The sequence below is a fragment of the Leptosomus discolor genome, chromosome 1, assembly GCF_034619465.1.
Source record: "Leptosomus discolor isolate bLepDis1 chromosome 1, bLepDis1.hap2, whole genome shotgun sequence".
Lineage (NCBI taxonomy): Eukaryota > Metazoa > Chordata > Aves > Leptosomiformes > Leptosomidae > Leptosomus > Leptosomus discolor.
In genome coordinates this window covers 989,147-1,005,072 of record NC_141391.1, presented here as the reverse complement: position 1 = coordinate 1,005,072, position 15,926 = coordinate 989,147, and the positions used below count along the sequence as shown (strand labels likewise).

At 48.9% G+C, this 15,926-nt stretch overlaps 1 protein-coding gene across 2 annotated transcripts in view; it reads left to right on the top strand.

Annotated features, from left to right (window-relative positions):
• Positions 1–15,926, top strand: part of GDPD5 (glycerophosphodiester phosphodiesterase domain containing 5) — a 106,256-nt gene that overhangs the window by 83,104 nt on the left and 7,226 nt on the right. For both annotated transcript variants that reach the window (XM_086481587.1, XM_086481588.1), the window contains exons 8-13: positions 3,232–3,314; positions 5,942–6,092; positions 7,391–7,609; positions 9,680–9,837; positions 11,426–11,573; positions 14,964–15,046. In XM_086481587.1, the coding sequence (XP_086337713.1) occupies positions 3,232–3,314; positions 5,942–6,092; positions 7,391–7,609; positions 9,680–9,837; positions 11,426–11,573; positions 14,964–15,046 (842 nt within the window). The remainder of the gene's footprint in view (positions 1–3,231; positions 3,315–5,941; positions 6,093–7,390; positions 7,610–9,679; positions 9,838–11,425; positions 11,574–14,963; positions 15,047–15,926) is intronic.

The window sequence follows — 15,926 nt, the reverse complement described above, 5'->3', positions numbered from 1 at the left end:
CTGCCCAGCACGTGCCGTTGTGGGGCACAGTGTCGCAGAGAGCGCTCCTGCTGACACCCGTGCTGTTTGCTGATTCAGAGCAGCCAGAGATGTTCATCCATCTGTGATGCCCTTCAAGAGGATGCTCTTCGCTTCTAGCGGTGGTGTGATGGAGATGACGTTACAGCTCCTAAGTGCGTATTCGGATGGTCGGGCCTTAAGTGACAGTCTGTGCTTGGAACAGCTTTTTAAACGCTGTTTCCTCTGCACAGCTGCATTTTCAACACAGATCTGGCCAGTGTTTTGTAAGTTTATTTGATTTGCTTTTGGGGTCAAGTTCCTGGGAAAGGAATGGATGTCCCTTGTATCTGAGCAGCCACGTGCAGCCCTGGTGGGGTCCAGTTCAGTTTTGCCCTTCTTGAAGAGTGAAGCTTGGCCTGCAAACTGTGTAGGGGCTAGAGATGAGGCAGGAGAGGGATATTCCACTCCTGGGTCTGGTATCATCTCTCCATGGGGTTAAGCTCGGCGGGAATTGCCTGAGTGCTAAGGCTGGGACAGTCATAGTGCACTGAGTTTTAAAACTCAGTGAAAATCTCAGGTTTTAGCTCACTGCAACCTGTATTGTAGCAGATGCATGAGTACCACTGACTGTCTTTACGTGGCCGAATTTGTCCAGTCTGGCAAACAGAAATCCCCTCCCCAAAAGGCCGTGTTCCCGTTTGGCTTTCATCTCTCACCGCTGCGTGCGGTCCCAGCTCTGCCTGAGGTTACTTTTCCCCAGTCCAGCTGACGGAGGCTCTTGTGTATGGACGTGCCACCTCAGATCTGTGTGGCTCGGTGTTTCCTTCGAGTGCCTCCAGCAGTGGAGGCTGGGGCTGTCCTCTCATTTAGGTTAAAGCTTCCCCTGCATCTCACACCGGCTGCGTCTTGGGAGGTCTGGTGTCCAAGCAAGGCTTGACCCTGGCCCTGCACAAGCCGAAATACACTGAAAAGAGGCAAGAAGCGTTTTTAATCTTGTTATTGAAGAGCAGAGCCTGTGCCCTCTCGGGTTAGGAGTCTGCTGTGCCAGAGTTTGGCGTACAGGTAAGGCCCAAGAAGACCTTGGTGGCGCTGCTCTGCCTCTACTGTTGTAGCCATGCTTGTCTGCCTTCGTTAGCCCAGATTGATGCAATGTGAGCCCCTCGTTGGGTGGGTGGGTGACAGCAGTGCTGTCATACCCTTGTCAAAGGGTTTTACATTGACTGCTTTGTGCAGGCAGTCCCACCTGGCCTCTCCCATCTCCCTTAGCCTGAGAGGTGACTTACAACCAGGTACATTTCGCTTTTTGGTTCCTTGTGTGTCCGCGTCCCTGGTGACACCGCTAATAGCGGTGTGGGTTCAGTCGCTGCTTGATGTAGTTGTGCATCCTGAGCTGGGACTTGCATCGCGCCCACCCAGCAGCGCTGCCTGACGGGCTGGTGGTCTCGCGCTGCCCTTCGGTCCCTCTAGCTCAGCTGGAGAAACTCACTTTATTTCCTTGCGATTGCTGCGGTGTCCGAAGGCGAGTATTGAGCCTTACCCTGCAGAGAGAGGATCGCCTTGCAGCGTTATCCGGAGGGAAATCTGAGCTACTTGCGAGGGGGAAACCCGAGATGCTGAAAGCAACCCAAGGAGATGGAGCAAGTCTGGATGGGATCTTCAGATCTTTGTGGCTGCTGCTCCCTGCTGACAGCTCTGGGCATCGTGCCTGGATTGCAAAAAGCTCTTTCAGCCCGACCTTGCGTGACCCGGTGCTGGGCAGAGCGAGAGGGTGTTGCCTCTGTCTTTGCCTAGACAAGTCAGGCTTTGATTGGGAGCTTTTTTTGGGAAGTCCACATGCCTCTGTGTTGCCTTTGTTGAACAAACATAAAAATGAACCAGTACCGATGCGCGGCTGGAGCCAGAGGAATGCAGCAGGGAGATACTGGAGGTATGTGAAGGTTGTTGCTGACATTTGGTCTGACTACGGTACCCCAAAGCTTTGCTTGATCATCTGAGCACATAAGGTGATCAGCTTATAAGAAAATAAGCGATTCTTAAAGGTGCCTTAAACTCTTGAGCAGGTTTTTGTATTTATTGTGCATCTTGTATATAGGCCTTTGTTCTTAATTATTTTTCTTTCCAACCCGGGAGTAATTCTGGAAAATCATAGGTGGTGATGCTCATTGTGTCGTGATGGAACCTTACTGATCCTGGTGGTGGCAGAGATGAGTGGAAAACCAGGAAGTTACAGGTGCTTTAAAACTGAAAGCAAAATTGGAAAAAAGAAAACTATTTTTAAAAATAGCTTTATTTTGATGTACTCGTGTTTCAGTGCAGAAAACCTGCCAGGTTTTCTTTCCACAGTTGCCTGTCTGTCTGTTTTGGGGTTTTGTTGTTGGTTTGTTTTTTTTTTTTTTTCCTTGCTCTGCCTGTTTTTGGTTGATGGACATTTTGGAGCTAGCTAGACTGTACTGGTTTTGTAGAAAAACAAAGTATTTGTTTTCACACTGTATCGTTTTTAAACAAACCCAAATTCTGTTACCACGTGCTCTATTCAACAGGAAGGAATTTGATATAAAATTTGAGTCCTGATCTGTGATAGCCATTGCAACAAATTTTCTAGGCTTAAGGCTATTTTTTTTTTAATTGTTGTTAAAACTAATTAGAACATTTTTTATTAGAGAAGTCAACTAATTTTTAGACTGAGTAGATGTGGAAGTAAGACGCGTGGTCTGGTTGTTCTCCATGATATGGACAATACCCTGGTTTATGGACTTTCTGCTTTCTCTAATGGCGTAATCACATCACGTAGAAGTAGGAGAACGAAGAACCGTGAAGGTGGATTAGGTAGCTCTAGATATAACCTGTGAACAGAGGATTGGCATCACATTAACAATCACGTGCTGGGGTTCTTCAAGCCACACTGATGAGCAAATCTGTCATACGCTAATTTTGCACCAGATCTCGAGGTAGCCAGGCTGCTGGCATTGCAGGCCTCGATAGCTCTGCATTGAACTTTGTGCTGCGTGGGAAAGGCCATCAGTGGAGGCAAATGCGTCGGTCATCATCAGACTCCAGTAAGATGCAGTTCTGTCTGGGGAGCGCTGGTGCGGCACTGTAACCGGCCGGTGCGTAATCTGCAAAACAAGATTGTTTTGGCTCCCGAGTATCTCTACACCTCGCTGAAACCGTTTCGTAAACGTTTCCACTTACTATTAATCTCTCTTTGCTCTTTTTTTTTTTTCCCCATAGCTGGCACCAGAAAACACTCTGATGTCCTTCCAGAAGGCAGTGGAGCAGAAGGTGTACGGAGTCCAAGCTGATGTCGTACTGAGGTAAGCCGGCGTGCTGGTTGGTCTGAGAATTTCTCTGCGGATGGCCCAAACCGTGCCGGTGGGTCTTTCCTACCTGATGTGTGGCTGGTTGTTACTGCTGTTTCCCACTGAAAAGAGCTTTTGTGGTGAATGTACCCAGTAACTCCTGGCTGTCTCCGTTTGTAATGCACAGATGCTACTCATTGTTCCACCGAGATGGACAGCTTTACTTTTAATTACCAGGTGGGGGAACCTGCAGGCCCCTGTCACAAAACTAATCTGCATCTGCAGGAGAACTGTAGTTTGTGCTGGAGCTCGCTTTATTGCGGTGGGACACAGCACCTGGTTTCTGGCCTGGCTTGAAGTCAGCTGGCCTTGGGAAGAGGCAGAATTTCCTCCCACTGGGGAGTGGAAGGTCATTGTGGAAGGATGAAGTATGAACTGGGATGTACGTGATACAATTCTCGTTCTTTCCAAAATTAGTCCGTAGGCTGTTGTGAAAGGACAACTCCTTGACTGTGCAGACTCACAGATGAGCAGTCGGCTCGTGCGGCTGAATCAGTCGCTTCCATTAGCACTGGCCAAGCAGAAAGGTGGACTTCTGGGCAGAGGAGAGCTGGAAAAGCTCCAAGAGCTTTCCGTGTTGCCACACATCAGCCATCCCAGAGGAGCACCCCAAGCATCCATAGCTTAAACAATGCCCTTGATGGCCCAATTATTTGAGGTCCTGTCTAGGAGTCTTTATAAGAGGACGACTCCGGTGACCTTCAGACCAAAAAGTGAGCTCTCAATACGGCTGGTAGCAACTTTCAGGAAGGGTTTGCAGCACCACACCCGTTGCTGTCCGTATCCACTTGAAAGATGCTCTTGGTGCCTGTGCCTGGATGTGAACACTCCACCTGGGAAGCTTCCATGTTCTTCTAGGCACGCATCAGCCGTCGGTGGGCTGCTTGGGAGTACGCTCAGACCCATTGCATCCTGCTCCCTACCCATTACACACCCCAAACTGGGTGGCCCTGGTTATAAACCCAGTGCTGGCTGTAAAGTCAGCTTTGCTCTTCAAGCAGCAGGAGCATAATATCGCTGTGTGTTCCCCTCTCAGCTTCTGCCTCCTCCCACGTCACTTACTCCAAAGCCCTGAGTTCTTTCTCTGAATTACTTTTTCAAACCTCTGCCTGATAAGACCTTGTGGTCAGCCTTGGGTAGTGCTGAGGGACTCTAAGGGGGAAGGATTAGAAAGGAGGGAGCGAATGTTAAGTGCCCTGTAGGATTTCCACGCTGCGGTTAAGGCTTAGCAGTATCTGATGACGCTCCGCTACGAGACGTTAAGACCTGAGCTCCTATCTCCCTTAAACACTCCACGCTCTTAATTCTGCAGTTGCTTAGTATCATTTTTTTAAAAAAACCCCCTATTTATTAAAAACCCTTCTGATTGCAGCAGCATGGTGTGCGGCTGAGCATGGTATTGCTGTGTCAGCGTGTTGCTCTGGGTTGGGAGGGGAAGTAGTTGGCACAGCGCGCGCTAGAAACAGCAAATAAAGATGCCAGTGACCTTTGTGATGTGGGACTTCTGCAGGCAGCAGTAAAGCTGAGGCAGCGTTTGCTTCATCATCTAAAATTGTTTTATGTTTTCCCTCTAGTTCTGGGGGTGAGTGCTCTGGGTTGTCTCCTAACTCAAATGGGTTTTGTATTTTAACCCCATCTCCTTTACTGACTTTATCCGAGTCTCCTGTTATGGAGATGGGCTCCTTGCTCTGGGAAGTGTCGCCATAATCAGGCTGTCTGCCCTGGGTTTATCTTTATTCCTGAGCTCGGACAACTGTCCCTTGCCCTTGATAGAAACTGTTACTGTCCTGTGTGGTGTTACCACTGATCCAGTCACAGAAAATTAGGTAGAAGAAAGTTTAAACAGCTTTCTAAGTTTCCCAAAACCATTGTTCTGTAATATCTAGGTGGCTTGAAAAACACAGGGCATGCATTTGGCTGTTTACTCTCATCTGAGAGGTGGGTTCTCTTTAAGACATGTGAACTTAACTCATGTGAGCATGGCTGTTTCCTGAAACTAATTTTCAGTTGGAAAAAGGCAATTTCAGAGCAATTTTGGTAGCTCGGAACCCTTGCATCTTGCTGAAAGCCCATGAACATTAAGTTCCTGATATAGTCTGAGAGCCTTCGAAAATCTTACTCCTCATCTGCTATTAACAATTTCAGAATAGTTTGTGTGTGTGTCTGCATGGAGGGTGTGGAAAACCTCTGACGTTATTGGGAGCTACAGACACTGCAGAAAGCTTTGGTTAGCGTGAGCACTCAGGGTGGGGGTTCTTGTCCAGCCTACCTGAGTTTGGCACTCCAGAAGTTTTTGAGGGGGTGGTGGGGAGGAGAGAGAGAGAGGGAGAGATGGATTAGGGTTATGTCAGTGTACAAATGACCGCAACCATCTAGCGGGTATCAAAGAGACTTTCTTCTCTGGGTGCATCTCATCTCAACTGACCTCGAGGATGCTGCGGGTGTGTTAAGCTGGTTGAGATCTTCGCAATGACTTTGATGTGAAGCTGTGAGAGAGCCTGGAGTGGGAGCAGGCGTTTCTCTAGTCCTGTGTACGTGGTGGGCACCTCCACCTGCAATGGGGCCTCTGACTGTCTTTGCAGCTACGATGGAGTGCCGTTTCTGATGCATGACCAGACACTCAGGAGAACAACAAATGTGGAGGAAGTGTTTCCAGAGCGGGCCTACGAGCACTCCTCCATGTTCAACTGGACCGACCTGGAAACGCTCAATGCTGGAGAGTGGTTCTTACAGGTGCGTACGGCCGTGGAGAGGGTGTCCTGGAGCCACAGCCATGGGATGAAAGCCTCAGGCCTCAGCTCTTCGAGGTGGGGAGGTGTAGATCCATCTCCTCAGTGGTCTGAAGTGCAGCTAGACCAATTGCCCCTGAACCACATTTAGTTCTGTCTTCTACTAAACTTAGACTTGGTCTAAAAGATGTGTCTTTCTGTGCCTCTTCTGGAAGAAGGGGCCTTAATGCCTTGTTGACCCCACAAAGAGCTTCAAGACCCCCAGGAGGGTGAACGTGATTATAAAGAGAACAGAAAAGACAACGTTATATGCAATGCCTTTGTCCTTAATTTACTTCTGGGGATAGTTGTCTTTACAAAGAAAAAGCAAGAAAATCGGCCTTTGAAGTCCAGCGGGGGAGGAATTGCTGTGGGATGGGCTTGACCTTTCCTTTGGCATCCAGCCGGGTTGCAGGTGGGATTTCTTTTTGTCAAGCTGCTCTCTGCCCGGTGGCTGTAGTGAAGGTTATGGCCTCCTTCATGGAGAGCATTGGCTGTGGCCTGGAAGGAGGGCTGCAGCACTCCAGCACCCTCATGCGAGCTTGAACGTGGTTTGCTGGGACATTGCTGCAGCGATGCGAGCTCAGGCACTGATTTCACGTGCCTGGTCGGAGTTCCCTGGGTGCTTGCTTGGTGGAGGCCTGAAGCCACCATAGATTCACTGCTGTTCGGGTTTGAGCTGGTCTGGCAGTGTGATGGGGATGCCTGTGCATTCCAGCTGCACAGAAACTTGCTTGGATTGTAGGAGTGGGAGTGGGAATGCAGGGAAACTGCTGCTTGCCAGACGAGAAGGGCCAAGGCGGCAGCTGGAAGGCTGCTTTTTGGGATGTGCTTTGAAGCAGTCATTCCTGAATGTACTTAAGTCAGGAGCCCATCTCTTCCAACAGCTCATAGCTCCTCTTTGATCACTCTCAGTTACATCACAGCTGATTCTTTCTGGGTTTGGATCCTGAAGAAACCTTGGCGATTGTGTACATAGTGTCAGAAAGTACATTTTTAGCTTACTACCCTGGAAAATTACATTACTGCCCTATAGCTCTGCTCTTCCTCTGAAAATGGGGTGACCTGTGCAGCACACCTTGCTTTCAGTAATGATCTGTGACCTCCCCTTGGGCAGGGAAACTGAGGCAGAGCAAAGCACTTCAGCAAGAGTAACTGTCAGCGTGCCCCACTGTTGCCAAGGTGGGATAGAAAAGGGTCTTCACCTGTATTGGGGGAGTCTGGACATTGTGGCAGTAATACTGGGATGTGCTTTGCTTTCAGAATGACCCTTTCTGGACAGCTGGTTCTCTCTCAAGGTCTGACTACTTGGAAGCTGCCAACCAGTCAGTCTGCAAGCTGGCAGATATGCTAGAGGTGATCAAGGACAACACATCGCTCATCCTGAACTTCCAGGACCTGCCATCAGCTCATCCCTACTACAGCACTTACATCAACATCACCCTGGAAACCATCCTGGCATCAGGAATTCCCCAGCAGGCTGTGAGTTCTGTGGGGTTGGTGACATTTCCAAAATTGCCCTTCTCACAGGTTTCCCTGTATCCTCGAGCGATCTGTTTTGGATGCTGTTTGAAATGCCACCCTGTGCCAGGAAAGCCGTGCTGCGGAGGCCTGTGCCTCCAGGCTGGTGATCCCAGAAGCTAGGGACATCTGAAAGCCACCCAAGGCGGCTGCCAGTGCAGCAGCGTGCCCTGGTAGTGAGGAGGCTTGACAGCATGTGTCTTGGGCTGCACTAATGGTCCTGATCATTCCCCTTACTCAGCAGTCCTGTGTTCAGTGTGGGGCTCACCAGTACAAGACAGATGCTGATAAAATGGGGAAGGTCCTACAAAGGCCACCAAACTGGGCAGGGGGCTGGACACATGAAGAGAGGCTGAGAGAGCTGAATCTCTTCATCCTAGAAAAGAAAAGACTTTGGAGAGCTGCTATTAGATCTTGCCGGTACCGGCTGGGAAGTTGGACCGAAGCTCTGCACTGAGCTGCATGTCAGGAGGACGGGAGGCAGTGGTCACAAACTGAAACAGGAGAGGTTCCTGCTGGATGTGAGGGAACTGTTTTCCCCTGTGAGGACAGACTGAGAGACTTGGGGTTGTTCAGCCTGGAGAAGAGAAGGCTCCGGGGGGGACCTTGTAACGGCCTTGCAGTGCCTGAAAGGGGCCTATAAGAAGGCAGGGGAAGAGCTGTTCATGAGGATCTGTAGTGATAGGACTAGGGGTAATGGTTTTAAGTTAGAAAAGGGTAGATTAGCTTGGACGTTAGGGAAAAATTCTTTAACACCAGGGTGGTGGATCACTGGCACAGGCTGCCCAGAGAGGTAGCGGAAGCCCCATCCCTGGAGGCATTCAAGGTTTGATGGGGCTCTGAGCAACCTGACCTAGTTAGAGAGGTCCCTGCCTGTTGTCGGGGGGTTGGACTAGATGGCCTTCAGAGGTCCCTTCCAACCCAACACGTTCTGTGATTCTATGAAAACAGCGTGGTGAGGCTGTCAAGTGGAATGACGACATCACTCGCAGCTCAGGTATTTCATCTGTGCCAGGGAGGTGCATCTGCGCGCACAGACGAGTTCAGCACCAACCTGTACAGTGGTGGGTCCAGGAGGAGCTATTTTTAGCTTCCATCTGCCTTTCTAATGAGAGACACTGACACCCAATTTCCAGGTAACTGTGTGGCTGCTGTGACAGTGTTATCCACGAGCCTCTGCCAGCTTGGCTACGTCCAAGGGAGGACTGTGCTGTCTTCTCCTTGGATGTTGGAATGGAAAGCTGGAGAAAAGTAGTTGAAACACAGGTGTGGGGTTGTGAAGTGATATTTCTTCCCCACTTTTTATGGTTCCCTATTGAAAATGCACATGGCTGCATCTGGGCTGCTCCGATGCTTTGATAGGTGGGTGTCACCAACTTGTTAAACAGGGGTTAAAGCAATGGAATGCCCAGGGGTACTGCTGGGATCGTCTGGCTGGGCCCAGCCTCTGCCTGGCACAAGACATGAAACTGCCCAGCTTGGTTCCTGCATCCACTTCACATCCAGCAGCTGAGCACGTTAACAGTAATGAACTTGGCACACCTTCAAAGTGTGGTGTGAACTTGGGGAAATCCTTGCCCTGGGTTGGAGTGGATGTAGTCCTGGAAAAAGATGGCGAATAAAACTAGTCTTAGCCGTGAGATCGTGATAGTCTTCTCCTGTGCATCCTGTCTGCACCGCCAATTTTAGCCTCATGTCCTTAGTTCTCTCGGTGCCCCGAACTGGGCGGGGAAGACAGGTTTTCACTTCTCATGAGCCCTTGACCTGATCCCTTCGTATCTCAACCCTTTTCACCTCTAAGTTTTTGTGCGTTACAGTCCTTTGAGTTCAAGGATAATCCTGAAATGCATTTGATTAAAGATGCAGGAGGCTGTGAGTGTCTGCTAGACAATTTGTACGATAAATGAGGCACTCTCTCGCGTGATTTTGCTTCTGGCTTGCTGTAAACTGGCTGCCTGCAAAGCTGCCTCGTGTTACCAGCTTTGTGAACCATCTTTGCCGTAGCCGTCCTCCGTCTTGCTCCCTCCGCAGGTGATGTGGCTGCCGAATGCAGAGAGGCAGCTGGTCAGACAGATCGCGCCGGGTTTCCAGCAGACTTCTGGCCTCAAGCTGGACGCGGAGCGCATGAGGGAGAAGGGCATTGTGAAGCTCAACCTGCGTTACACCAAGGTCACGAACGAGGATGTCAGGTACGGCCCTCTGCTTGGACACTGCGTGACAGCACCTGCTTCAGAGCTGCTACCACAGAACTTTGATTAGCCTGGATATGCTTTCAGAAATTTCTGTTTGCAGAGAATTCACCCATTTCATTACTGTTCTGTCAGCTATTTAGATTGGTCAGGTCTCTTTAATGAGATTGGCACAGCGTGGGGTTCCTCTCCTCCTGCTTGAGCCTGTGTTTGAACTGTGCAGTGTGTAGCTCCCAGCTTTGCCCCCTTCTCAGAAAGGGCGGATTGTCTCTAGCAGAGCTTTTCTACTTTTTAGATTTTGATTATTTTTTTTTTTTCCCCAAAGAAATACTTGAAAATGAAACAGGTTTGCAGAAGAAAAATCTCTCCAAAGGAGCTGCTTTACTGCAAGTTTGGGCTGGAAGCAGAGCAGCTGTTTGAGAGCATGGTCCTATTTAGCGTGACGCAGTGGTGTCTTTCCATGGCTGCCAGCAATTGGTCTAGTTGCTCACCCTTAAAACCAAGTCTGTGCTTTATCTGCAGGATAATTCCTGCCTGGTTTTCCTCCTACCTATCTGCTCTATCTCATGGAGAGGACCATATGCCAACTTTCTCATCTATCCCAAATCATCAGCCCCAATCTCTCATCAATCCCACCTCAGCCGTCTCCAAAGTCAGACCTGCCACCTGGGTGTTTCTTGAACCCTGAAGGCCTTGTGGTGCTCAGCCAAATGTTGCTGCAGTTCTGCAGCACGAGCTGGAGCAGGCCTAACACGCCCTGGTGCACCACAGTTTCCACAGTCCCCCCAAAAATCAGCATCTGGATGTAACATTGCTGTGACCACCGCTGCCCTTGAGAATCCCTCAGCCTTTGGAGCAGCTTGATCACGTTGTAAGCTTTGAGATGTCCCCATCTCGTACAGTGGCCTTGCACCTCCAAGTGCTTTGCCAGTATTAAATTGCCAGGATTAATCTCTGTGCTGCTCATGCAAGGGAGATTAGTGATGCTTCTGCTTCGCAGATAAGGGAACAGAGCGATTTATGCAAATTGGATGGGTACAGGGAGTCCACTATCGGTGCTTGGTTTGCTGCTGACAGCTCCTGTACCCCAGCTTGCAGCTTTACCTTCTTGGGAAATGACCTCAGGAGACTGGAAGCTGTAACTCTGTGACCGTCCCCAAAACAAGGGCATGCGAGTTGTAGGAATCGATGCTGGAAACGCAGTCTGTCAGTTTTTAATTAAGCAAATTGCCTATGAAGTGTTACAGGCATCTGAGCCAGATGTTAATTTTACATCAACATGATGAGGTGGGTGTTAGAAAAACACGACGTGCCCATCATTCATGAGGAAGTATCTGCCATGGGCTGTGGCCTGGGTCAGATAGCATCCAAGGGGTGAAGAAAGCTTTCAAGCACAAACTCCTTGATTGCAACACTCTTGGGTTGCTTATGAAGTGACCATGCTCTGTTTAAAAAACCCATTTTAATGCAATTCCAGTGAATCTAGCAGTGGTTATAGCGGTGGCTGACGGCAGGAGCTCTCCTCTTGGCGGTGAGGGCCTGATGTTTGCTGGGGGACTCGCCTCTCACCCTCTCTGTCTCCTGGCAGGGACTATGCCATGGCGAACCTGAGCGTGAATCTCTACACTGTGAACGAGCCCTGGCTATACTCCATCCTGTGGTGCGCCGGCGTCCAGTCGGTCACGTCCGACAGCTCCCACGTCCTCCGCAAGGTGCCTTTTCCCATCTGGCTAATGGTAAGCACGGCGCCTGGGAAGAAGGAGGGGATGCAGCAGAGGGGGGTGTAGAGGTGGCCGTTGACCACTGCAGACATATGTCTAGAGGGTTTCTCTGGGAAGGTTGGGTTGGGTTCAACGGGCTGTTGGGCTTGAGGGTTTTCCCTCTCTGTGTGCCTGAGCCGGTAATGGATCAATGCTCCCCTTGCACAATCCCTTCCTTCAGATGGCCTCGTCTCTCCCCATATGCAGTTTGGGTGGGATCCTTGGAGATTGCGTTGTGTGCCCCATTTAACCCACATGATTTTTCCATTTTCCTCCAATGGAAAAACTTATTTCCAGACCTGCTGAGCAGCTGTCAGAGTTGCAGGAGAAGCAGACACACAGGTGAACCAGCAAACCTGCCTTCTCTTTTGGCCAGGCTGAAAAAGTGGCTTTTTGCCACCAAAGGTAGCCCCCTCGCCTATCACATAGCTAGTAAACGCTCTGAAAATGCCCCTAGCGCTTGGAGTCTTTAACCAAATGGAAATATTCATGTTGGACTTGAGGGAAAGCGGTGAGATAGTTGCACCAAAGCATTCCCAAAACAAGAGCTCAGCCACAGAGGTGTAACTGCATGTGATGGAGGGGCTATTTTCTGATGACAGATCCTGTCAAGGGTAGGACAGGGGGCAGATGCTTTACCTGCTGCTCTGGCAGATCTGCGTGGGGAAGGGGAAAATAAGATGAGCACAAGGAGAATTTAACGTTAACGAGTTATCTGCATCTTTAGCTGGAGGTAGGACCTCCAGACTACTGCCTAGATGGATGAATATCTATGTACAGCATCCTTTGACTTTGCTTAACCTACTGCTGGTGTCTGACTACACAAGTTCACACTGGTGTGTGCTGAAGCCGGAGAATTGGAAATGATTTCATAAAGGCTGAACCTGTTGGCAGAAGAGGTTGTCGTCGTCTGAATTGTGCTGCTGCGAACATCTGTCCACCACCACCACTGGCAGGAGTTGTGTGCACACCACTGGCAGCTTTTTACTCCAAAAGCCTCTTTGCTGATGCTTGGAGGCGTCCTCCGAGGGCTTTCCAATCTGCTGGGATTTCCAACTCAGCCCTCTGCTGCAAGCGCGCGCTCTTACATCACCGGCAGCATAAAAATCCCTTGATTTCCTGCATATTGAAGTGCCTGGGTGATGTAAACTAACCAGCTTTGCCATCTGAGCCCCCTCCACCATGTAGGACATGAGTTGGGAGCTGGAATGAAATGGTTGTTTCTGCCCGGCTTTGGCTGCCCACCACCCTCGGGGGCTTCATTGGGCTTTATCAACAGCTGAACGGTGCAGATCTGTCCTGCTTCATTCCCCCAGGGGCCATTTGCAATTGCAGAAATACATTTAATTTGTGTTTCAGTTAAATTAAAGGAAAAACAAAGAAGAAGAAGCAACAGTCTCCTCTCTGCTCTTGATGGAGAGCTGCTGATAAGAAGAGAGGTCATCAGACACAGCACATTGGAGGGCTTCAAAAACCTTGAGCTGGAATTCAGCCCCCGACTCGATGCCTTAAAGCAGGTGCCCAGCGTGGGACTCCTTTCCGCATTTTGGGGACCCTCAGAGCCAGGGTTTGAGTTGCCCTCTGCCCAGTTACACTGAATCAATGAAGGGTTTGATGGGATGCAAACGTGAGGATTTTAGGAGTAGGGCTTGTATGGGTAAAGTTTATAAAAAACCAGAGAAATCCCACTGAAACAGCCCTATCTAAAAAAAAAAAAAAAAAAAAAAAAAAAAAGGCAGAACTGCAGGTGAGATGTAGGAAATTCCTGAGCAGGTCTTGGTGCTGATGGAGCAGGACAAGTTGTCTCCACAATAGATGTTTCACCCGTCTTCCCTCATCTGCAGGGCTGAGGAGGCATCTGCTCACTGGGCACTTTTAACGATGATGTGTGTGGGGTTGCCTGTCTCTGGAAAAAAATCCAGTTTTCCCCTTCTGATCACCTTGAAATTCCATTTTTGTCACTTATAAAACCTTGATTTGGTACCTACCAAAAACTTCTAGCTTTGAGCTTTTGGCAGGACTTAAAAGTAATACCTGTAATCAGGTGCTGGAGTTTGCCCAGAAAGATGTGTTCCTGTCTACCTATTGCTTGGGGTGGAAATGATGCAACTTTTGCCCCACAGGAAAACCTGCTCTTTGGGTTCTTCCGTTGTGAAATGCCGACGGTTGCATAAATGAAAGATTTAGATGTGTAGATTTTGTTCAAACTTAGAAGACCCTTGATTTCCTTCAAAATAGTTACAATGGCACTCTCCCGCCAAGAAAATGGGGAACATCAGTTTTGTGTCTGTTTGTCGTAACAGAGGCAGCAAATGTAGTGTTAAATGTCACCCTTCTGTCATTAAGCTGGAAAATACAAGGATTAAATCTCTATCAGAAACATTGGCTAATTAAAGCACTGCCCTGCTAATTCCGTGGTACCCTTTCACAGGGTAAGTTGAGACACACAAAGACAAAGATTGACGGAGCAGAAAAACAAGCTGATCTCTGCTGGGAGACAGAGGTAGCAGAGTCAATGGCTCCCAACTGGTTTTATCCATGTCACGCTCCCGTTGTGTGAACTCATCTTTACGCATTATGTATTCTGTTTCTCTAAGGAAATATTACTTGTGTGCACTAGTTGCTGGTGTTGGTGGTTGTGATGGATCCATCTGGTACAAAATCAGCACCTTTTCCTGGTTGGGACTAGTCCAGGTTTGGGATAGTAGAAAATCGTTAGCATCACTGGTGGCTCTCCTGGGTAGGTGCCTTCTGAGCATCATCAGGGGTCGATTATTGCTACTTTACTTCTTTATTGGTGCTGCTCTTGCCTGGGCAGCGCAAAAATCAGTGTGAAGTACTGTGTTTCTGAGCTGGGTTAGGCTGGTGTGGTGACCACGGCCGCTTAGACTGGCAAACGGAACCAGAGCTATCAGTGCCTTAAAGGGCAAATTGAGAAGAACGTGAACTCACGGTGTGGGGCTGTGCAAAATGGCTCACATTCGGGCTCAGACTGGACCCTGCGTGTCTCGTGTACAATGTATATATACTGCTGTGGTTTCCCACCGACTTGGATTTCCGAACAGCATCTTACCCTCACCTCGAGGCACAGCTGAGAGAGGAAACTTTCAGCCCACAGAGCTCCGGGGAAAGGTCAGCATGCGAAAGGACAGAGGGTTTAAAATAGTTCCTGTTCGCCGTTTTTCCTGATCAGATCATTTTGAGTGACAGGCTAGCATTAGAAATGTCCTAAACGTTGTGATTTGTGTGACCCCTGCAGCTCTGTGCTTTGCTCTCTGCCTTGGTGGTAACTTCAGCAACGCGTGGGCTCTTTGTGACTGTACAAACCAGAAGGTTTAAGGTCTGCTTCTGTTTTTTGTCTTCCAGCCTCCAGACGAGTACCACCTAATCTGGATCACGTCTGATTTCATTTCATTTATCATAATTGTAGGAGTTTTTATATTCCAGAAGTAAGTAGCACTGTTACAGCTCGACTCTTGTGTATTTTTGGCTCGTGTTTTTGTTCAGAGTGTGGGGCGGAGATGGGAGGGGAGCACCGTGCTCCTCAGGTGCTTGGATTGCAATAGCAGGGAAACTGTGTGTTAAAAATCCCTCCCAAGACTGCAAACAATAATCCCCCTTCTGAGATGTGACACCGAATTGGATGTGGCAGCTACTTTTTAAGAAGAATGAGAGATCTCAGAACAGTAGCGATGGACACCTTGCTCCGCTCATAAATGCGTGTGGGAGAGAAACTGTAAATGCTTTAAGGAAATGGACATTCAGAAAGAGATTAAAATGCTTTAAAAGAAGAGGAGGAGATGTTCTGAGATTCCACCGTTATAGACCTCAAAAACCACATGTTAACGGTTTTCTTAAATCAGTTTTTTCCTGTTTGGATGAAGAATAATAGAAATATTATGCTTTATCAAATCAAATCAGTTGCTTAGTTTGCATAGAGAAAGTCCATTTTCCAAAGAAAAGGGAGGGCAAGGATTTGTTGAGGGCACAGCAGAAGCCTCTCTGTTAGCCAAGCTTCCTGAAAACAAGCGTGGAGCATAAAACCCAGCAGCAGAGCAAGTTAAGTCACTGATAAATCAGGAGGAGGTCAATCAACTTCCTAATGGCGGAGCTGGCCACGCTGCACTCCTCTTGATTATACTGGAGGAAACCACGGTGTCCTCCCAGTGATGTGCCTTTTCTCCTAGGAGGCATTTTAGCTGTCAGTGGTGACAGGGTAATAACCCTCTCTGGGAAAAAGCGTGAGCTCAGAGAGATGCACTCCCTCCAACGAGAAGCAGCAGCCTTCTCCTGGGAAAACGTGTCATCCTGAAATTGCATCCCCTCTTC